Source organism: Aedes aegypti, chromosome 3, assembly GCF_002204515.2.
Source record: "Aedes aegypti strain LVP_AGWG chromosome 3, AaegL5.0 Primary Assembly, whole genome shotgun sequence".
Lineage (NCBI taxonomy): Eukaryota > Metazoa > Arthropoda > Insecta > Diptera > Culicidae > Aedes > Aedes aegypti.
The window spans coordinates 170,345,359-170,366,689 of NC_035109.1; the positions used below are offsets into that span (position 1 = coordinate 170,345,359).

Sequence of the window (21,331 nt, forward strand, 5' to 3'; positions counted from 1 at the left end):
TACAACCCCTGTCGTTATACGGTCGAAAAGCCGATCGATTATTGAGTAGGCTAAGAAGCGAATCGAAAATATATCCAGCAGCAGAAGATTCTGTAATCTGGTAGAAACCACACGTAGTTTCGTTTTCCCTTTATATCCCGAAAGTTTAAACTAAGAGTGAATCTACAAACTCCAAGTGAAACATAAAAGTTATCATATTCGACGTAGGGAATATTACTCTGAGGAAAATTACTAGTAGATTCACTGAGTAGAAATAAGTGGCGACAATCTTATTTTAATATGGTTTTTACATTGTCATAATGAGAAATACCTCTTTTGTAACAACGGTATCAGGGTGTCGACTCAATTTTGAAAATAAAATTCCCTGACTTTCCCTGACCTTCCAGTCGTTTTCCAGACCACTGATTTGGTTAATTATTATAACCGATATCAGTACGATTTGTACAAGAAGATACATATTCGATGGTTTGCATGATATAAGTCGTATGAATGAACTGAACATAAGCTTTTACATTACTGAGATATATGTACCGGTTAGATAACATCCTTGAGCGTTTATTCAAGTAGACATGATAAATTTGATTAGGGGCCTTCCTTGGCCGAGTGGTTAGAGTCCGCTGCTACAAAGCAAAGCCATGCTGAAGGTGTCTGGGTTCGAATCCCGGTCGGTCCGGGATCTTTTCATAATGGAAATTTCCTTGAATTCCCTGGGCGTAGAGTATCATCGTACCTGCCACACGATATACGAATGCGAAAATGGCAACTTTGGCAAAGAAAGCTCTCAGTTGATAACTGTGGAAGTGCTCATAAGAACACTAAGCTGAGAAGCAGGCTCTGTCCCAATGCCAAGAAGAAGAAGAATGATAAACTTGAGTGATTGAGAAGGACTCCTTCCTGATTATAACTTTTTAAACAAAACTCAACACTATTTCGATCATCTACTATCCTTTTTAGTGGTTAGTTAGTTAGTTAGTTAGTGGTTTAGTTATCCTAAGAATTGACTTTTTCTTTTTCCAGGTAAAATTCTAGCCATTGCCAAAGAACTTTCTTGGAGAATTGCTCCAAGGAATTCCACATAGCACAAAATCTTAAAAATGAGTGAATTCCACAAAGATTTTTCAGAAATTCTTGTGATATTTTTCCTGATATTCATTCAATACTTATGGATGAACTAAGATTTTCCCTCCTCATCTCCAAGATTCTCTAAAAAGTATAAGATAATTTCTTTTAGTCTTGAATTTTTCTAATAATAGCATATGGAATTCTGAGGATTATTTCAGGAATATTTTTAAAATATTTTTCTCCCCGGGGAATCGATCCAAATATTCTTAACAGAATGCATTCAGTAAATGAGTAATGCGCTCATAATAAGTTCTCTGATGTTTCTCTTTATTTCGTCGTACATTCAGCAATGCTCCGAGAAACTCATCTAAGAATTCTTCTATGAGTATTTCCAAGTAATCTCACAAATTGCCAATAATCAAGCAATTTGTTTCAAATAGTATTCCTGAAAATCCTGCTTTTCAATGATGTTCTGGATTACAAATAAAAAATCGATGCGTATTGAGAGACATCCTCAGAATTTCTGGAGAATTTCCTAGGTATATATAAAAAAAAACTTGGCGTACCTATGGGAAAGCTTCTGATAAAAAATCCAAAAGAAAGGCGATATTACATATTTATCTGAATAAACTGTTTTTAGAAACAACCTAAAAGAAATTAGGAAATATCCTGTCCATACCCGTCTGAAAATTACGTATTTTCCACAAAATTTTATATTCTTAATTTAGTTTCTCATGCCTCTCATGCTGCAATTTCACATCAAATATAACATGAGTGAAACTGTCCAAAACATTCAAACAAAAAAACACCACCAAGGGCACCAATCTAGAAAACCAGACAGTGTTCAGAGCTGAAGAATTGATCGATTGATCACCCCCAACGAGTAGCCAATCGATCTTTTTTTAAAAATAAATGGTTGATTGATTCACCACATATGTGCTCTTTAAAATTTTAGATACGGCTTTTATTCATCTTCATTAAAATACGTGAATCCTTATAGTTTTTTATTGGTTTTACTTGGATATTTTGGGCAAACTTGGAAAGATCAACATGAACTTCATTTTTTTCAATCAACATCTTGAGCAAAATGCGAGGAACTAGGCAATAAGTTGATCTAGGAAACTCAAACAAAATATTTTTTTAAAGAGCACTGTTGATGCTCAAAAATTAAATTCCCTGGCATTCCCTGACTTTCCAGGTTTTTCCAGGTAGTCGACACCCTGGGTATGAATAATCTGATTCCAGCTTCATTTGCGCAAAAATTACAAGTAGAAAGTAGTCATTGTGAAGCATTGCATTTGCCACCGAAAAGTGAATCTTGTAGGAGACTGTAATAGAAGCCTAAGGTAACTTTACTCTTAAATATTCACTATAAAATTACTATGGAAAGTAAGACGCTGAGATCGATCATTTGGGGTAAACTTGCTAGTTTCGAGAAATTGTTGAACAGACAAGGAAAATGACTTTTTTCTTCAAGGATATATGAACGTAAAGACCTGAAATTAACTAGAACTACTACTAAACAGCCTAATTTTGTTAAGACTTGACGACAATTGACATTTAAGATTCTAATCTTACGTAAAAGACAGGAGTAATCAGTATCGCACTTAAATGACAAATTATTCAAAACCATTTCGACTAGACAGTATTAGTAATGACACTACTACACTACTATTTCAAAAATTCTATGGAGCTGATTTTCACAATGCTTCCTTTTCTCAGAAGCAAGGGAATATGGGTATTTTTCAAAAACTACCACGTCACAATAGTAATAAAAAACAGTGTTCATGTGGGCGCCATTGCCTAGTCCGTCTGAGTATTGGTCCTGGTAGAGGGGAAACTTGGCAAAAGCCAGACCGAGGGTTCAGCCTTGACAAGTTAAACTGTCAGGCAGCTCCAACTGAATACCATACAAAAAAATAAAAATAGTTGGAAATCTATGAATGTGTAGTGCACCAAGTGCTCCTTAGGACGAGACTCCATTCTGAATATTCATACGAAAAGTATTAGTTGCGGATTGTTGTGGTAGATTTTCTATGAAACTGGCAACACTGAACAATAATGTGCAGATAGTTGAGGTGAAGAATTTGCAGCAAATAGTGTCTGTCGGTGGGAGTTTAAACCTTTGTAAACAACGGATATGTACACTAAAATGTAAGTCGATATGTTTTTAGAATAGTTTTATAGAATTATAAATAAATGGACTTTACAGCATTGAAGCTGCTCAACGGAAAAGCTGCTATCAATAGGTGTTTCGTCCGTGGGAAACAAAAACGGTCATCTTCAGCGTTATGAAACTTGTGAATGAACCCTCTATCATTGCGTTGCAACACACCATATTACTGTAGAGCGTACAGTAAATGTTACCGGTATACCCCCTTACTACTTCTATGGAAGGTATAGTCCACACTTCCTTTCTACCCATTTAGCAATGGCAAATCGATAACGCTAACGAATGACGCAAGTGGATGAGAGAGCAACGTGTACTTACCACCGATCCATAGACGGGTGCAAAATCCCGTTGCACTTCACGCTGCACGTTGTGATTGTAGTCGGACAGTACGCCGGTCGGTTTGGCGGCACGATCGAACTGCGGAATCGTCTGCTTCCGTTCGACCAGGTTTTCTTTCATTTGCATTTTCTTCTCGTACGCTTCCTTCAACTTGGCTTGCCGTTCTTTCTCGTTGCGTTCTCGCTCCAAGAGCGCCATCTTTTCCTGCTTCTGTTTGATTCTAAAAAAAAAATAGATGGGTAGATATTAATCTTTTTTTTTTTTGTGAGAAGTTCTTCAACATACATGGATCTTTGCTGAGCTAGTTCGGCAAGACGGGCAGCTTCCTGTGCAGATATGCGCTCGCCTTCTTCTTCTTTCCAACGTTCTTTTTCTTTGTATTGATGCAGTTGCTCTTTCAGATCATTGTTTTCGCTTTCCTATTGAAAGTATCAACTGTTTAGATAATTGAAATACTAGATACTATTTCTTCAAATAAGCTTACTATATCCATATGCTTGTTTTGCAGCTCCATCAATTTGTATTTAAGTTCAATAGCTGTTCGATTAAGCTCTTCCTTCTCCTGATCATCTGCGACGCGTTTCTCTCTGTCCTTAATTTCCGTCAATTCGTCCACTGTCGTCATTAGTTCTTGTTCATTTTGAATGGATTTATCAATTAACTTTTCCTGTTCGTGTAAAATTTCATTTATGGGCTTCGATTGACTCGTCTTGTACGTGTGTAGAGCTGCTGCTTTGCTATTTCGATCGACCGTTGGTCGTCCTGGCTGCGACTCGAAGCTATCATCCTTCATCCGGATATCGCTGATGTTAGGATATTCAACGTCGTCTGTTCAATCAGGTGATAAAAAGTTGTTGATACCATTAGTCAATATAGAAAAAAAACTAAAATCATTGTCTTACCCAAACGATATTCATCGTCTTGGTCCGTTACCGGTATAGTGTGGTTCGGATTAGTACAGTACTGTGGATAGTGCAGTAAAAAGTCTTGAAAGCCACCATTGACTCGCAAGAATGGATTCTCATAAACCACGTCATGATCCCACTGTAAGACAAAAATGTAATCAATTTTTGAAAAATATAGATCAGTCATTGCCAATTTTCGCAGGAATTGCAAATGTCGTTGAGTTATCATTTGCAGCTTAGGGATATCCCAAAATTTGTCTTAGTCGGAAAACTTGAAGTCTCAACCTCCAAATAATAGTTGTATGCCTAATTTTTGCTCTCAAGTCACTACTACAGCGTATAGTTGGTAGAACAAAGAAGATCAAATTGAAAAATATCGAGTAAGTATGACAACAAAGAAACCTCATAAAATTTTTAAAACAGTAGTCTCCGACGGGCAGCGCGCATCGTACCTTCTTGCTGTGCGTACATCAATTCTCTCTGCTCATAGATATTTTTAAACTACCTAAAGCAATAAAACAGTGCTACAAAACAGTATTTTTCAGTACTATTTTTCTACTATTAATCCCTTTACGATACATGTTTTGATCCGTGTCTTTTGATTGTTCGTTGGACTCTTTAGTGAAAGCTAGCGGTGGAAATCCTTCTTGCACACCGGCTTGAAAAACAAAAACCTTTTAGAAGGTCTCTTCTTCTTTCGTTCATTCACTAAAGATGGTTGCAGCCACGAGCAAAAGGAAGAGTGAATTTCGTTTTATTCATATCTTGATGTAGGCCACGGTGTGTTTCGTAGAGCAATTTCAAAACAAAAAATTCGGCATGTCTGAAGTTTTGACACATGAAAGCCATGATTGTCCCCTTTCATTTGCAACCAAAACGAAAATAATCGGTCGAGGGTCTAGAGCAATATATATTTTTTTTTTTCAATTTTTTACGGAGTTTGGGATATAACTTAACCTTAGCAAGGACCTTGGATAGTTTTCGACCCATTTAAAAATTCAAATCATTATAACTTTTGATTAAAATAACCTAGCAATTTGTCATTTTCTGAAAATTAGGTATTTTATTGTGAGAACATTTATTTTTGCGGAAACAAAAGTTTTAAATGGCCCCTTGGGGACCTTCCATAAAAGAAGTTACAAATTTTGACTTAGGGTCGTTTTCGACCCGAAAATTCAAACAGCTCGAAAAAATCAGTGTGTTGACCGAATTCAGTTCTGTTGGGATTAAATGTAAGGTACACATGTCTAGTTTCAGAAACCCTCCCGGAGATCCGGGTTTGGTCACTGTGGCCACCGGGAACCTGCTACATCTGAAAAAAGTCTCTTTAGAGACCCTTACTTTGACAACCTGTAGTTTCGTAACTAAACAAGTAATCTGAACCGTCCTTATATTATTGAACAAACATTCACGTAGATTATAAATAGAGATTCTCAAATCATTTATTTATTCACACCCGGTTCCGGAAACCCGGAAATTACTCGGGTTTATGCCCCGAAACCAAATGAATTGTGTCTAATTCCTTACAATTTTTAATGTTTGGATGCATTTTGCCAAGAGGGTGACTGAATGGTTATTATGATCCTTTTGGAGTACCGGAATGGCCACCTGGAGACCCGTAATATGGGACCACTAAGTTTTAGCACCAAAACTAGGCATGCGACGGCTCAAACTTCATGATTTTGAATCCCTGTGACTTTTCTAATTTAATTATAGCGTCAACTCGAACGTCTTTTGATAGAAGATTAGCATCAAAAGTCGTCCGAGTTGGCGCTTTTATAAGTTTTGAACACAACATAGCTATACGAAACATAGTACTTGAGATCTGCTGGATATAATTTGCAAACAAGTCTGTACCCGACTAAGGGTACATAACAAAATTATATCAGCATATGTTATTATGTTATAAGTTTTTTTCTAACATAGGTTGTTACAAACATGATGCAGGATGTTGTTAAAAAATGCATTCTTCCATTGTCTTCGTCAAACAAACGGCATAGAAAAACGAAGCGAATGATGAACGCTACACTCCGCTCTTGGCATGCCCTGCCCTTCCTACGTCCATAAGACGGTGGTTATGATTCGGTGCGCCGAATGAGCAACGAATGAAATGTGTTTGTGTAAATGATGATTCCTCGTCACTTCGCTTTAATCATTGCATTCATTCAATATTTGTTTAAATTAGCTGGCTAAGGCTAAACACGGACGGACAAGTCTTGGCGCGCAAAGGAAAACGCAAGTATTGAGCTTATTTATTTTCATTTTATACTACTTCATACTAGTTTCAAAATAAATGCATTCTGTTCAATTTTCACTGGTCAAAGTTTTCTAATCGATAATAGAATCATAATTTAGCAGAAAATTCCAGCGTTAACTAAAAAAATCTTTCATGAATCGTAATAAATACATTATTTTAAAGGCGAAAATAAAAGATTTTTTTAAGAGCGAATGAACGGTTCAAAAGAACTAGTTCACTTTCGAGAACGGAATGAACGGGAACTGTTCATTGAAAAGAACTGTTTTGCCCATCTCTAGTTAAAATAACTAAAATTATAACAAAAAGTGTATGAATAGTAACATAAACATATCAAACCAAGTTATAATGTTTGATACAAAGTATCAAAATTATAATACTGTTCGATATACGATAATGTTGTATATTATTCAAATGCATACCCAACTAAGGGTACATAACAAAATTATATCAGCATATGTTATTATGTTATAAGTTTTTTTCGATCATAGGTTGTTACAAACTTGATGCAGGATGTTGTTAAAATAACTAAAATTATAACAAAAAGTGTATGAATAGTAACATAAACATAACAAAATGTGTTTTAATTCTATCAAAAACATATCAAACCAAGTTATAATGTTTGATACAAAGTATCAAAATTATAATACTGCTTGATATACGATGATATTGTATATTATTGAAATGCATAACTATCTATTTATTTTGTTATAAAGTTGTTAAAAATGAACAAAAAAATATCTTAAATGGGAATAAAACACATTATGTTATATTTCTGTTTTATTATGTGCTATGGATAACGGAGCCTAACAAAATTATATCATAATATGATATGCATATCATATTCTGATAAATTTTTTTTATATTTTTGTTACAAGCCTCTAGTCGGGTACCCGACTAGAGGCTTGTAACAAAAATATAAAAAAAATTTATCAGAATATGATATGCATATCATATTATGATATAATTTTGTTAGGCTCCGTTATCCATAGCACATAATAAAACAGAAATATAACATAATGTGTTTTATTCCCATTTAAGATATTTTTTTGTTAATTTTTAACAACTTTATAACAAAATAAATAGATAGTTATGCATTTGAATAATATACAACATTATCGTATATCGAACAGTATTATAATTTTGATACTTTGTATCAAACATTATAACTTGGTTTGATATGTTTTTGATAGAATTTAAACACATTTTGTTATGTTTATGTTACTATTCATACACTTTTTGTTATAATTTTAGTTATTTTAACAACATCCTGCATCATGTTTGTAACAACCTATGTTAGAAAAAAACTTATAACATAATAACATATGCTGATATAATTTTGTTATGTACCCTTAGTCGGGTAACTATCTATTTATTTTGTTATAAAGTTGTTAAAAATTAACAAAAAAATATCTTAAATGGGAATAAAACACATTATGTTATATTTCTGTTTTATTATGTGCTATGGATAACGGAGCCTAACAAAATTATATCATAATATGATATGCATATCATATTCTGATAATTTTTTTTTATATTTTTGTTACAAGCCTCTAGTCGGGTATGCACTAAAGTTTACCGTTTTTGACTCCTTCTTGGTGTAATCGGAGACTTTGATGATTCACCTGATATTTTTGATAAAGCTTCGTATGATTTCGTTGTTAAGCTAGCAAAATCGTAAAGTTACTGAGTAACATTTACAAAGCTGATTGAATTTATTTGTTTTATGAATAACTATAGAATTCCGTACAACTCTAATAAAACTATGCTAAAACTGAACATGACAGCACTTATTCAGAACTTTAAGCAAAATGTTAGGATCACACGATTAATCTTTCACAGGTAGATTTTTTATGAATGAAACCTATCGATGGTTGTATGAATTCATTTGCACGTTTTCTAGCATCAATTCACAAGGAAATGTATATTCGAAAGCATAATTAATAATATTCTGATCAGTGGCGATTCCCTAACCTCAAATCTACCTGTTCCACGCATATAAATTCTTGAATTTCAGCAACAATGTTGCATGTAATTAATAGATATTTGTTAGAAAAGACGATTTCAATAATTAACTTTTAAATTTATAATCTAAATTTGCCGAAATAGTCATTCTTAGAGTCGTAGAACAGGTAGAAAGTGAGGTTACGAGTCGCCACTGATTCTGATCTTTATTTAAGTGATTTTTAACCCTAGACTGGCTGCCAATCTGAGAATATTTGTCAGCAATTCTGTTTGTTTTACCATCGCAAACAAAAGCAATGTTCTGTCAATTCTCACTACAAACACATGGACAATAGTGTCAACATTGCACTGCTATTGCAATTGGATTGGTATATTGGATTTATGAAATTTTATATTGCGTCTGTCATTGGCACAAATGTGAACTTGTCAATATTCTAGAATCTATGACATAAGGTCGAAAGGGCAAAAGATCAAAGAGGAATAAAGAGGGGACAAAAGGTCAAAAATCTTTTTTCAAAGATGATTTAATTTCCCATAATGCAAATCACTTTCAACCTTTTGTCCTTTTGACCTTTTGCATTTTCGACCATTTGTCTTATCTTCCTTTTGTCTTTCGACTTATTGTCCTTTCGATCTTTTGTCTCTCGATCGTTTGTTTCTAATCCAAGTCAGGAAGATGTATATTGCACTTGAGATACAAACCAAAATTGAAAAGAGGTTGTTTGACATACTTAGTTGTAAAAGTAATGTAAATTTCAACAATGGATAAAAACAAAGGAGAGGCAACTCAAAAATTTAATTTTCGGCCTCGGCCTGTAATTTTTTAGGTCTATAACTGTCTAGAATATAATCTACAAGATATTGACACAAGATTTTTGCAACATTTTCATCTAAATCCATATCAACAGTTCCCCTCACCAAAATTTATTAATTCACGGTGCATTTAAAATGATACCTTTCACAAACAACAAAATAAAAAAAAATGCACTAGACCCCCCGATGGATTATTTTCATTTTAGCAGCAAATGAAAGAGGAAGGACTTGTCTTTCCTTGGTTCAAATTTGAGACATGCCGATTTTTTTTGTTATAAAGTTACATGATAAAGACACCGTGTAGGGTGATGTGCTAGTATCCATCGTATTAAGCATTGATCAGTGAGAACTGCAATTTTCCCAGTATTGCAGTGAATGATGCTGACACAAACCGATGCCAAAAAATTCTTTCTCAAAACGGCTTTAGCATTGTACAATAACATTTTGATAAATCTTGATCTCTTTTTGGAAATAATGCAAAGAAAATGCATCTTACCGTATTCTCAATCCGTATCGTTTCAACTCCGTCGCAATCAGTTTCCAGATTCGTCTCACAACTTACGGCTCACTGTGTGTATTGAATGGTTAAAACACAACATATCAACGCTATAATAAAATGTTTTACTAGAATATATAGATCTACTGGCATCTCCCTTCATTCCTTCAGCATGATGGAATATACTAATTTCCTTCAAAATTCATTGTTCGTTATCAAAATTCAGCACAAACATATGAACACAATTCCTTTTGACCGTACAATTCTGGACAAACATTTGAAAAGGGCCCAAGAAGTATTGAGCCTTTTTTCAGAAACGTAGCTGTTGAGCCCTTTTTAGCCCGCCCACGCAAACTAACACCACTATCAGAAAGATTGGTGTGAGCGCTTCCTGATAGTGGTATTGGTGAGCGTGATCGGGTTGAATTGGGCTCGGCAGCGTCTTGCAAAGCCAACGTTTACCAATGTCGATGTGCCCTTTTGAAATGTTTGTCCAGAATTATGGCATTTGCTCACAGTACAGCGAAAACAACACAATCAAAGGAACCGTATTTTTACGTCGAGCGTCGCGCACACATTGATGCGCACAAGCTTTTTTTCTCAGTACGACGGATTGAACTTTTTTTACATTCTCAATTATACGCGGCGGTTGAGGAAATTTCGTAAAATTTGGTGATTTATTGAAGTTTTACGGCGTGTGATTGGAATGAAATCCTTCAGTGAAGAAGTACGAAGGTTTTCCATAGTGAAAATAAGTGCCCGGCGATGTAAGTCACCCACGGGGGCGGGAAGAAACTAAGCATTTCTCTCAAATCGTGTTCGTCCCAAGCGTGGATCTGGCGGCTCTTTATTGCTACCCCAATGTGTCGCTGGTTCTAAAATGTAAACAACCATACAAAATAACGACCAAACAATGGTGACGACGTAATCAATTTTTTCGCAAACATCTTTTTTGGGAATTAAGCAGAATTTTCTGATTAAATTGCCAACAGCGCACTGCAGTAGCACGTAGCAAATAACTGCCTGCAAACAATTTCTTTCAAGCGCATTGATTACCTGTAATTTTGCGAAGACTGATTTTTACTTTTCCGCGTTAAGCCTTAAAACTGGTTCTGGACTTGGTTGGCGGCTTTTCAATTTTACTCCCAGTTGACAGCCGCCCTCCACCCTTGGTTCGTCCATGCGATTTCGGTGAAAAAGTGCAAAGTGGATAATTGAACTGAAGTTATTTACCTAAATACAGTAGTTTTATCAACGACAAATTAAAGACCTCCATGTCCCTTGCAGTTGCCCAAAATTTTATGGCTCATAAGGTAATCTAGAATGCCGTGAAAAGTGTACTGCGATCTGTCAAACTTGGGTACCTTTTGCACTACCGAGGGACCAAATGCAGTACTAGAAGTGGTACCCAATCTGAGCCCGAGTGTGACGGACCTGGTTTTATTGCATTTTTGGTGTACAAGTGTACAAACCATAACAGCTTTCACAAAATTACACTTGGATAATGAATCTATGTTGCAGGTAAGTTTGAATATCCGCCGTAGTGGAACATTTAATGTTTGATACGACGAATAGTAGCGCATACGACGAAGAACAAAACCCTATAAAATAAATAAAATCGGTCCTAAAACAATTCCCTGAGGAACACCAAACGGCACTGATTTGGGAACTGAAGTAGAGTTGCAATACTGACATATTTGTGTGCGACTGGACTGGATAAATATGATTCGAACCATTTGAGAACCTGTCCTCCTATGCCTTTTTTCAAAACTTTTAACATTTCTGGGCGTGATATAGTTTCGAATGCCCGTTTGAGGTCCAAAAATAAAACAATAATCGTTTTCTTTTCTTCTATCATTCGTTTCCATTTATATAAAAGTAAGTTCAAAGCAGATTCACATGAATGGTGTTGTATAAATCAAGAATGTTCGCTTATTAATATCTTTTGCTCATTTAAACACTCAAGTAATTGATTTTTAACTATAAAGATTTTGTTGTTCCAGACACTTGTGGTATTGTTATTATCATTGATTGTTTCCAAACCCTAGGTAAATTTTCCTGTTCTAGAGACTCATTAATTATTTCTAGCAAATATTCTCCGGTAACTTCTAAGCACTTGTAAATTTACATTATCAATGGCTGATGAACTACCAATTTTGTGAATATCTACACATCATATGAAATACGATGGAACACATCCCACGTGTCAGCAAACTGGTCGCTATGTGTGATCGCTCTCATCTTCGAAGCAGTTTGGAACATCTGCAATACTGCTGTTAACCTTTCACATATTTCATGAGAGAAACTATCTACAACCTTTCCATCAAATATTAACCTAATTGGTGGGTTTTCTGTACTGTTCCATAGCGACTTTAGGGTTTTCCATAATTGCTTTCTATTTCCTCTGTTTTGTTCAACTTTCTTTTGAGTGAATTCTGCTTTAGCGTTTCTGATAGAGTATGCATATTTATTTCTTAAAACTTTCAACCTTCATCCCAATTAGTACTAGCTTTTCTATACGCATCGTCTCTTGCAAATTGCAAGCTTTCCAATTCTATTGTATACTATTTTTTTCTACTGTTACATTTTTTTTTATTTTAGATACAAAACTTTGCCGCATGCATGCTAAATGCATGATTTGCTGAAGTTCTTCTCACGCGTAGAACGTCTGTCCTATGAAGGAAGATAGGAAAAAGTTACCTGGCAGATGGAAGGCAACGTTTTTCGTTCCCGCAATTCCCCTAGCAGAATCTCCAACAATGCTCATTTTTCAGTTAACGATCGCTTGCCTAAGAATCATACCCATCAGGTAAATTATAATCATGCTCATTCACAAGCTAATTTTCTTCCGTCGAATCTTTTAATTTCGAATGGATCTACCCAAGCAAACTCGTATGCCGATATTGTAGCAGGCAGTTTCAACTTCTCCACTTAAAATTTCTGACAGCTTCAATTTCGGTGTGTAATGTGTTGTAACGGTTGTATAGATGAACCGATTTGATTAAATTAATTTCAGATAAAATAAACTCATTTTCTTTGTACAAACGGTTGATGAAAGTGCGGAATTCGCGACTACGAAACAAAAAGAGATTCACAAAGCACTCGCACTTATGGGAAACCTCGTAAGGAACTGTCATTGTGTGCGTGAAAAAAAAGCAAAATATATATCTCTCCTTGTTTTTCTCACAGAAAACCGAGGAAAACAGCAGCAGCTTCGTAGTCCCGAATAGACCTGTTTTTCCAAATGGCACGCGAATTGAGTTGGTCTTTCGATTAAAACTGTGACATTTGCTGGAAAATTGCCCAGGTGGTCCAAAATATATAGGGGTCCAAAATATATTGGTTACCCTAATCATCAGAAAATGCATCTAGAAGAATGTCTCCCTCTGATATTTTTTTTTTGTTTTTAACTGAACAATTGAAACAAATTATTGATGCAATGTTTTAAAACCACCACTATGACTGAAGCAGTCCAAGTTGGTGTAAAATTTACTAATCAAATTGTTTTTGGATTACGTTTTTCTAATGGGTCCAATAAAAAATCATTTTAATATTTTAAATTGGAATGCTCGTTCTTTGAATGGTAAAGAGGATGAACTGTTTAATTTTCTAACAGCTAATAACATACATGTAGCAGTTATTACTGAAATTTATTTAAAACCTGTATCTAAACTCAAAAGAGATCCAAACTATTCAGTTTATCGTAATGATTGACTTGATGAGGCATGTGGGAGAGTTGCAAATCAACTTTTTTCGTCATTTGAAACTTTTTGTTTTTTAAACTTCAGGTGTTTCTGTTGAAACACAGCTTGGTAAATATACTTTCATAGCTGCCTATTTTCCATGTTGATTTGCTCCAAACTGACTTGCGAAAATAGACTCGCAATAAGGTACCGCGGGGCGAGTGGGTAAATGGATATGTGAATTAACGTTTAAACTCTTGCTCTATGAGGCCAGTCAAGTAAAAAAATGTACACGACTTAATTTATTTCAATTTAAAGTCTTTAGAATTTGAAGAATCTCAACTATACGAATTCCATTACCCACTTGCCCCACGGTACCTTAAGTCATTTTTTGTCATTGATGACTTTAATGTCAAACATCGCTAATGGAATAATTCGCAAAGTAATTCTAACGGCAGAATTTTATTTGATGAGTGCTCTTCAGGATATTTCTCAATTCAATACCCTGATAGCCCTACATGTTTTTTCCTTTTCTAGAAACCCTTCTACGATTGATTTGGTCTTGACCGACTCTAGTCATCTTTGCAGCCAACTGATTACTCATGTTGATTTTGATTCTGAGCATGTCCCTGTTAGATTTCAAATATCCTATGAAGTAACTTTCAATCCTATCAGCTCCACTTTCAATTATTTTCGAGCCGACTGGAATATATATGAAACATATATTGACTCTAATCTTGATGTTCACATTTCATTGCAAACATAAATTTGATATTGACAATGCTCTCGAAACTTTAACTATGTAATTCCATTGTTGAAGCAAGATGCATTGCAATACCAAAATGTGAAGTAAAATTCGAATCCGTGAATATAGACGATGATCTTAAACTCTTGTCCTAAAAACGTGAGGAGAAGGCAATTTCAACGCACTCGCGATCCTGCTAGGAAAATTATATGGCAGAATCTACAAAAAGAAATTAAAAATCGGTTTTCTCAATTAAGAAACAAAAAAATTGAAAATAAAATTTCTCAAGTGAACCCTGGCTCCAAGCCCTTTTGGAAATTATAAAACATTTTGAAAAAAAAAACCTCAGATGCAAATTCCGGCCTTGAAAGAGGAAAACAAAATATTACTAATTGCGAAAAAGCTCAAAAACTTGCTATGTAGTTTGAAAGCACGCACAATTTTAATTTAGGACCTACTAGTCCAATGGAAAAACAAGCGACTCAGGATTTCGAAAGCATTATCAACAAAGAGAATGTTTTCGAAAATTCCTGAGAGACTGATTTGGAAGATTGAGAACTATTATTAATGAACTTCAAAAATATGAACGCCTCTGACGATGCTGGAATTTTCCACATCCTCATCAAAAAACTTCCAGAAGGTAGCTTATCATTCTTAGTTGATATATTTAACAAATCTTTGCAGTTGGCATATTTTCCCGACAAACGAAAAACGCGAAGGTTGTACCAATTTTAATACCAGACAAAAATCCTGCAGAAGCTTCTAGCTATCATCCAATCAGCTTGCTTTCCTCCATCAGTTGAAAGTTCTTTTCATTTTTGAAAAGAATTATTGTCCCCATCAATGAAAATTCAATTTTTGTCAATGAGCAGTTCGGATTCGATCACTCACCAACTTTTTGGTGTACCTAATTTGATATGTTCCAACAAATCTGAAGGCTATTTCACTGGACTTGCTCTTCTAGACATAGAAAAAGCATTCGACAGCGTTTGGCATGAAGGCTTGATTGTATAATTAAAAAACTTACATTTTTAGAATTATCCCACGTTATCTGTCAAATCGCACACTGCAGATTAATTATCAGAACTCTTAGTCTGAAAGACTTCCTGTAAGAGCTGGTGTTCCTCATACCAGAATTTCGGGGCCAATATTATACAATATGTTTACATCAGCCTTACCTGAGTTACCTCATGGATGTTAAAAATCTTTGTTTGCGGATGACACAGGCCTCTCCGCCAAAGAACGAAGCCTACGTGTCATCTGTAGTAAAAGAGTTGCAAAAGAGTTTGGATATTTTTTCATACTTGCAAAAATGGAAGATTTATCCTAATGCTTCCAAAACTCAACTTATGATATTCACACATAAACCAAAAGCTCTTCATTTGAAACCTTCAAGTAGACATGTTGTCACGATAAGAGGAGGTCCAATAAATTGGACAGATGAAGTTAAGTATCTAGGGCTCATGCTAGATAAGAATTTAGCTTTCAAAAATCACATTGAGGGCATTCAAGCCAAATGTAACAAATATTTAAAATGTGTCTATCGCCTTATTAACAGAAAATCAATACTTTGTCTTAAGAACAAGCTTTTGATATTCACTAGCTGTTGTAATACCAGGAAGAAAACTCTGCAAAGAATTCAAAATAAAATTTTGAAAATGATTCTGAAGCTTCCTCCCTGGCATAGTACCAATGAGTTACATAGAACATGTTGAAGCATTGAAACAAATGTCAAATAAAATTATTGATCATTTCAGGCAAAACTCGTTACAATCTTCTATTGCCACGATGCGTTACATATTTAGGTTAAGTTAGGTTAAGTAAATTGAATACGTGTTTTTTTCTCTTATAAGCAGGTGAAATAAAAAAAATCTGAACTGCTACGGCAAATGAAATGTAGGTAATATGTTGTTGACCAAATGCTAATAAAATTTTAAATTTGTTTTACCTAATTAGGATGATAGTGTTGTTTAATAACACAGAACACCTAGATATAAGAAATGAATATAATGTTTGAAATGATACTAATAAAGAAATTATAAAACGTGTGGTTTATTTAGAGGTAAGTATGAGAATGATAATAACTACAAAACGTCACAAAAGCCAAGGTTACTGAGATGGAATTAACCTGGGAGGGAGAAACCAATACGAAATTTATGTACGTCACAGTGAGCCGAGATTCTGCTGTCACGAAATGTCACTGTGAGCCCAGATCTTAAACACTGGACTAACATGATAATAGCGCGTAATTAATCAAAACATATTTTTGCATTTCATCAAAGGTGACAAAAATAAAACGAAAATCAATTCAAAAGTATTCAAAAGTAATGTCATGATAACACCTTTCATTATGATTGAATACAAAGTATTGAAATACGCAGCTTTTTACATTTTCGAATAAAAAGGAATATTGAATGCATAGAATACTGTGGCCCTTTTTCCATGTTAATCCGGAAAGATCGAAGGTACACAATAAAAGAAAACTAGCAATTTTCATCAAGTCTGCCTTGATTGTCGTTGGAAAACTGGAGTTATCTTGCGGTTTGAGAAAAACTTTGTTTAATATTTCGTGTGTAGTATCTGTGCCTCCCTCCCAGGGATTAACTAGTGATCCTTTATAGAGAGATAAGCGGAAAAAAGATGGAATGATTTGGCAACAGACCAGTAGTGCTGATTTTGTTCGGCGTCGAGAATAATATTGTAACACTGACATGACTTCCTCATTGCTAAAAAGTGTATTTCGTTTCGTTATAGATCTTTGAGCTTCATATCCAAACTAATAAACAGCCGAAAAAATCAACAACTAAAAATCGCATTGACAAAAATTTAAAAAAGGAAAATATTTCATTTTTTTGCTTCATGCAAAATTACTTTTACCGAAATAATTTCTAGCGGATTACATTACTTCTCAAGAAAAGTTCAAAACAAACATAACGCATGTTCGTTTGGCTCACACTTTGACAGCTCTCGCTGCTCGATTGGCTCACACTTTGGCAGAAATGTCAGCTTCCCCGAATCTCTCTCATAAAGGATTACTAGGATTAACGATTGCTTCAAACCAACTGGTTGCTTCAATGACATGATCACGAGGGGGAAGGTGGGGGCTGTCTGAAAATTCAAAAAACTGACCATGTGGTTAATGGACAGCCCCTTACACGTTTGATGTCCTTTTTGCTCAACTGAAAGCTAAAATGGTCATCCGTTCATCCCGACATCCAATATTGACATTCTTCTATAATTATTCAATGGACCTATGCACGGGTTCACTATTTCTCGATAACTTATTCAAATAGTATCAAGTCAAAAAAGTGAATAAACTTACTTTATTGATCCTACGTGTTTCGCAGACGAAATTCCACATGTTCCGCTCCTACCCAACTAGATTTTTCACTTTTAGAACGTTTAATTTCCGGATTTACAAAACGACGAAAGTAAGATTTTCAACTTTCGCAACCTAACCACTACTTTCGCCGCCCCGTTGTATAGAGAGACAAAGTGACTTAACCACGAATCAAAACAAAACACTACTTGAGCCGATTTTACACTGGTAGAAAAACGTCGAAAGTAACTGTATGGAACGGCTTATCATTTTGTTATAATTATTTTTGTTGAAATTTTTAGAAACTACCTAGTTTTTGAACGCGATCTGATTGTATGCAAAATTTGAGCGATGTACACGGCGAAAAAATGTTAAAAAAGTGATTCATTTTAAAACAGTTTTAGAAGACAGGTTGTGATTCTTCTCAATTAGTTTTCTCAAAACTGTATGAAAGTTACTTACGTCGATTTGAAAAAGTAATCGAGATTTGACGTTTTAGCGGTGCCGTGTTATTTATGTCACCATGGAAACTAGTGAATTCGGCACTGCTCAAACGTCAAATTAACAGAAGAACGTGGGTTCTATCGTTGCCAATATGAAACTTTCAGTCTTTACTGCTTGACAACTTGAATAATAATAATAATGTTCTTCCAAGTCATGGCTTACTGTAAATGATCTACACGTCCTCCGATTTCAAGGCGTGAATAAAAATGTTCTGCCACACGCACCTTTCATGATTCGAAAGTCTATACAAACTCATCTTGGTGCAAACATTGAAGGAGCCTATCCTGAGGCCAACGGAAACAGTTAAGCGCTAAAGGTGAGGAATGTCCGCACTTCGAAAAGCTGCTAATGATGACCACACTCTCTGACTCTCCCATTGAGATTATCGAGCACCCTGCACTGAACACAACGCGTTGTGTGGTCAGTTGTCGTGATGTGATCGATGAATCAGAGCAAAAAATCGCAGAGGAACTTAAAGACCAAAGAGTAAAGGAAGTGAGGCGAACCACCCGAAAATCCGGTGAAACTCGGATCAACACATCGACCCTTATTATCTCTTTGAGGGGAACCAACAGACCGGAGTTTTTAGACTTCGGCTACATTCGCTGTAGAACACGTCCCTATTACCCGTCGCCCATGCAGTGTTTTAACTGCTGGGCTTTCGGGCATACGAAGTCACGCTGTAAAATTGAAAAGCGAATCTGTGGTACATGCTCTGGAGATCACCCTTCCCGACCAACCAGTCTTCATAATTCTTTATAGATCTTTGACCAACGATGGCGATCGCTAACGGTTCAAAACGAATCTATATCGATCGCTATCGAAAATCACTGACTGATTGACCAGATTTTATCGCCGATAAGCCCTGCACCGAAGCGAAATACTACAGTAAATGTGATACTACCCAGCACGCAATCAGAGAGCGGTCCTGTCCTGCTTATAGAAAAGAAAACGACATCCAGCGTATCAAAATCGATCAAGATGTGCCCTACCTCGAAGCTAGGCGTATCTACGAGGAGTCAAACCAGGTCCGTCCCACTCGGGCTCAGATTGGGTACCACTTCTAGTACTGCATTTGGTCCCTCGGTAGTGCAAAAGGTACCCACGTTTGACAGATCGCAGTACGCTTTGAACGGCATTCTAGATTACCTTATGAGCCATAAAATTTTGGTCAGCAGCAAGGGACATGGGGGTCTTTAATTTGTCTTTGGTCAAACGACCCAAAAACGTACGCAAAAATATTTTTTTTAAATATATTTTTTCTCAATCTTCAAGCGTCACGACTAATATTTTAATAGTGCGCTGTGTTCATAAACATCGTAAGAATGCAGCGTCACACATGTCATTATGACAGTTATGTCGGGAACGAGTCACACGTCGCGTGTCCCACACGCGCGTTCCGATTTGGTGGGCGCGCGACAATAAAAATGCGCGACCGAAGCATTGAACAGCTCGAGAGCGCTCTTCATGGCCAAAATACATCAAATTCAAACCTGGACGGAAATCCCCCAGCAGTCGATTGTATCCCTTCCAGCTTGCAAGCAATGTTAGATAAACAAGAAGCGATGTTTAATCGAGTTATTAAGAATTTGATAGCAGCCAACATAGAAATGCAGAAAGAAGTACAACACCTTAAAAGCTCCATTAATACGTCTACCAGCACTGCACACAACGCGCGCACCCAAGAAGATTCTGTTATCGAGTTTGCAATCCTAATTGAAAGCGATCTTTCCAAAACCCTCACACCCAAGAAGCAACAGCCTAATGATGATCCGCTAGACATTTATGGCGACGATTCTCATCCTCTCGACAACATTCCGAACTCTTCCAAACACATGGGAACACCAAGACCCCCTGTTTCTCCCATGATCCGCAAGAAGGAGACGTCAAGCCTTACAAAAAGCCATCCTTTTACTCCTAAACGACCTTACAGTAAAGCAAATTCTCCCGATTAGCTGCAGGACAGCGTGAACGCGTCGAAGGTACAAAGGCAGTCCTCACTTAAAGGCTCCCCCAGATCTAAGCGACTTTTTACGGCGACAGCGACAAACAATCGCCGCGATTTCGTTGTTGTTTCGCTGCAAGCACTCTTCTATGAAACGATCTTGACTGACACGACGCGAATCGCTGTGAAATCGCGTCGCTGTGGCTTAGACGCGCTTATCAAACAGTGCTTGCAGCGAAACATAAGCGAAATCGCGGCGATTGTTTGTCGCTGTCGCCGTAAAAAATCGCTTAGATCTGGGGGAGCCTTTACTCGGAAAAACGTTAGCAAAAACTCTAAATAGCCTTCCCATCAAAACACCATCAACTAGGTGGAACATCCTCCACCCTCAACATGACTCCACCGACTCCACAACCAACCAACGAAGACAATTGTCTAGACTCTACCTCGAGTAGTCGGGCGCCGTTGGACCGGAAGCCAAACCCCTACCGGAACCTTCGGGTCGACTCCTGCACTCGAACAGTAAGTTAGATGAAGAAAATCTGAAGAAAGCGCCTCGAGCAGTCCATGTGGGGCGCTCCCGAATCTCCACGAACAAGTCAAAACCCTGTTAGAAGCCACTCCTGGGCCCGTGATATGCCTGGGGGATATGAACGCTCATCACCCTGCTTGGGGAGGAAATCGTGCAGACCGTAGAGGGACTACCCTCCTCGATCTTTTCGAAGAAGTCTACTTAGTAATACTCAACGATGGCTCCGACACTTTCTACAACGGTCACTACTCTAGCGCCATCGACATCACCGTAGTTAGTCGCTCAACTCTGCCTAAGCTCCAGTGGAACACCATTCCTGATCTTCACGGAAGTGATCATCATCCGATACAGATCACCATAGCTGCTAGCTCTCCGATCACTACTCGACGTCCTAGATGGTTGTATTTGTATGAACGTGCGGACTGGGAGATATATAATGATTCTGTTCGTGAAGCACTTCGGGCTGCCGATCCCACCAGCAAGAAGTTGGAGGTTTCTGTTTGCGTATAGTTTGCTTTGTATATCGTACGTTTCTTTATCGCTGTTAATTGTGTAATAAACCAACTATAAATATCCAGAAAAGTTTGCGCCGTTTC

The 21,331-nt window shown here is 36.5% G+C and overlaps 1 protein-coding gene across 1 annotated transcript in view; it reads right to left on the reverse strand.

The window, feature by feature from the left end:
- Positions 1 to 21,331, reverse strand: part of LOC5575964 (ubiquitin carboxyl-terminal hydrolase 15) — an 88,677-nt gene that overhangs the window by 37,654 nt on the left and 29,692 nt on the right. The window contains exons 2-5 of the mRNA XM_021855821.1: positions 4,477 to 4,618; positions 4,059 to 4,402; positions 3,860 to 3,993; positions 3,554 to 3,794 (exon numbers count right to left, since the gene is read on the reverse strand). Of these exons, the coding sequence (XP_021711513.1) occupies positions 3,554 to 3,794; positions 3,860 to 3,993; positions 4,059 to 4,402; positions 4,477 to 4,618 (861 nt within the window). The remainder of the gene's footprint in view (positions 1 to 3,553; positions 3,795 to 3,859; positions 3,994 to 4,058; positions 4,403 to 4,476; positions 4,619 to 21,331) is intronic.